Source organism: Fistularia commersonii, chromosome 10 (assembly GCF_037954325.1).
Source record: "Fistularia commersonii isolate RoL2024-O1a breed Wild chromosome 10, RoL_Fcom_v1.0, whole genome shotgun sequence".
Lineage (NCBI taxonomy): Eukaryota > Metazoa > Chordata > Actinopteri > Syngnathiformes > Fistulariidae > Fistularia > Fistularia commersonii.
The window spans coordinates 8,062,580-8,065,583 of NC_141293.1; the positions used below are offsets into that span (position 1 = coordinate 8,062,580).

The window sequence follows — 3,004 nt, forward strand, 5'->3', positions numbered from 1 at the left end:
TGTGTGCGTTTTCTTCTAAATATTTTTGTGTATGTGTCTGTCAGTGAATATGCATGTGCATCTAAATGTGTGTGTATGCATCTATATGTTTGTGTGAAGGTGTATATCTATATATGTTTTTGTGTGTGTATGTGAGAGCATGTATATGTGTGTGCATGCAGCTTTATATGTTTGAGTGAGCGTGCATCTAAATATGTGTGTGTGTGTGTGTGTGTGTGCGTGTGTCCATCTATATATGTATGTTTGTGTGTGTGTGAGTAAGTACGTGTCTATATATGTATGTGTGTGTGTGTGGTTGTGTGTGAGAGAGAGAAAGAGTGTGCATCTATGTATGTCTTTGTGTATGTGTGTGAGTAAATGTGCATCTATATATGTGTGTGAGTGAGTGGGTATGCATCTATATATATGGTTGTGTGTGTGTGTGTGTGTGTGTGTGTGTGTGTGTGTGTGTGTGTGTGTGTGTGTGTGTGTGTGAGAGAGAGAGAGAGAGAGTGTATGTGTGTGTGTGAGAGTAAGTGTGCATCTATATTTGTGTGTGTGTTTGAATCTATGTACAGTATGTATGTATTTGTGTTTGAGAGAAACTGTGCATCTACGTGTGTGTGTGTGTGTGGGTGTGTGTGTGTCTCTATATATGTATATATATGTTTGTGTGTGTGTTTGTGCTTTTGTGTTTGAGTGAGTGTTCATCTAAATACTGTATGTGTTTGTGAGAGAGTGTACATTTATATATATATTTGTGTGTGTGTGTGTGTGAGTAAGTGTGCATCTATGTGTGAATCTACTTATGTGTGTGTGAGTGAGTCTACATCTATATATGTGTTTGTGTATGTGTGTGTGTGTGTGTTTGAGTGAGTGTACATCTCTATATATATATATATGTGTGTGTGTGTGTGTTAATTTCTCTCATTTCCTATCTATTCATCCCTCCACAGTCATGTTCAAGGAGGAGGACCCCCTGCTGTCCCGGCCCCCGGTGCAGCCCCTGGACGGCGCCCCTCCTCCGGTGGACGGCGGCTTCCAGGCGTCAGAGGATGCGGGCCTGGGCTTCCAGCTGCCCCCCTACCCCTCCACCTTCTCCCCCCTGTGCCCCAACATGGCCTACCAGGAGGAGTACGGCTCCAAGGCGACCGCCGCCGAGGAGGCCGAGCATCACCCCAGCTTCGAGAACCTGGAGCTGGGCTTCACGGAGCTTCTGCCCCCGCTGTACCCCCGCGGCCCCCAGCCTCCGTCCCCGTCCCCGTCCCCCTGGCTGGACTCGCCCTACCTCTCGTCCTCGCCGTCGCCCTCCCACTCCTCCTCCCTCAGCCCGTTCCCGGCGGGTAGCCCGCTGTCCACCTCCCCCCTGCCGCCCGTCCCCACCTCGCCGTACCCCCAGTACTCGGCGTACCCTCAGGAGATGTGCCCCTCGCCGCCCTCCAACGCCGGCCTCTATCAGGATGTCTGCTCGTTGCCGTACTCCCACTACGAGGGCTGGGACCCCCGGGGGAGGCCGCCGCCGGGTATGGGACGCGGCGGGGACGTTGACGCCGACGCTCAGGAGATCCCCCTGGAATTCGCCGGCTCCACCTCCATGCATCACATCACCTTCGAGGAGGGTGAGTTTTACCCGCCGCGCTTTCCCCCCCCTGAATAAATCTCGGAGGCGGTTGCTAAGCAACCTTATGATGACAGACAGGTAACTTGCAGATGATTTTTGAGGAAATTTCTGACAGTACTTTTTAGTTCTAATATTTATAATATTTCTGACAAGTTAACTAACAAGGCTAGATGAAGAACTTAAAATGAGATGATGTCACTTAAGATAAGTTACCTAATCAGGGTAGATAAAGTGGTTAGGATAGGATAGCAAAAATAAGACATGATAAGGTAGGATAAGACAGGAAGTCAAGTAATCTGGGTAGATGGAGTAGTTCAGATAAGTAATATAGATAATATAAAACAAGATAAGATGTTAACTAACCTTGGTAGATGAAGAATTTAAACTAAGATAAATTCAATACAATTCAAGAAAGTGCAAATCGTATAAAGGAAAGAATATGCAAATAAAAGATACAGGTAAAAGTAAACAAAGACTATATACAATGTATACAATAGAATAAAAAATATAAAAAGAAATAAAATAGATGCCTATTACAGGAATGGTTATAGAAATAACAGGTGTACAATAGGAGATGTGGGTAGTTAAAATTAAATGAATAATGTGTATCAATACATAAATGTATCATTAGAATATAAATATATACAGGTAGTATAGTAGTTGGTGCAAAAAAAAAACGGTGACGCCTGTAACCGGCATTAACACAAGGTTGTATTCAAAGAAACGTATTTATGGCGTCGCTGTCGTCGCGACCTTTTCATCTCTAGAGATCACGACCCTTCACTTTTCTCCCCCACAGTGACAGAGTTCATCGGCGAGGACATCCAGTCTTACCAGTCGGGCTCCCAGATGGAAAACCGGCCCAACTGAACCCCAGCGCCCTTTTCATACTCAGCATCACTCTGTCCCAACGTGCACTCTTATTAAAAGGCATCCAGTCACATTGGATTCTGACGGGTGTTTGAAGGGTGTTGATTATTTGGGACACTGTTGTAATTATGGCCACAGGTACCTGTTATGGTTTTATAAAGGGAAACTAATGTTTTTAACATGTTTTCAATATAAATTATACTTAAAAATCACTGGTATTTGTTGTTTTTATTGGTGGAACATGGTGTTGAGGGTGTCACGAAAGTAAGAAAATGTGATTTTTGTTAATTTTGGATGGTGCAGCGGCACAGCGGTTATCGCCTCGCCAACTCAGAGCAGGAGGGACTCAAGTTGGATTCCCACAAGGGTTCTCCATGTTCTACGTGTCTCTCTGGGTTCCTCCCATGTTCCAAAAACATACAAGAGACTCATTATAAAATCTAATTTGGGCAGACATGTGAATGTTGTATGTCTACATAATGTATGAATAAATGTATATCGCTGCCATCAACCCCTAAGTGCAGGATTAGCGAT

At 44.7% G+C, this 3,004-nt stretch overlaps 1 protein-coding gene across 1 annotated transcript in view; it reads left to right on the top strand.

Annotated features, from left to right (window-relative positions):
• The window catches only part of nfatc4 (nuclear factor of activated T cells 4), an 18,085-nt gene extending 15,406 nt beyond the window's left edge, over positions 1-2,679 (top strand). Inside the window, exons 12-13 of the mRNA XM_086153534.1 lie at positions 936-1,598; positions 2,400-2,679. Coding sequence (XP_086009660.1) covers positions 936-1,598; positions 2,400-2,470 — 734 coding nt within the window. The 3' untranslated portion in view covers positions 2,471-2,679. The remainder of the gene's footprint in view (positions 1-935; positions 1,599-2,399) is intronic.
• The last annotated feature ends 325 nt before the right edge of the window (positions 2,680-3,004 follow it).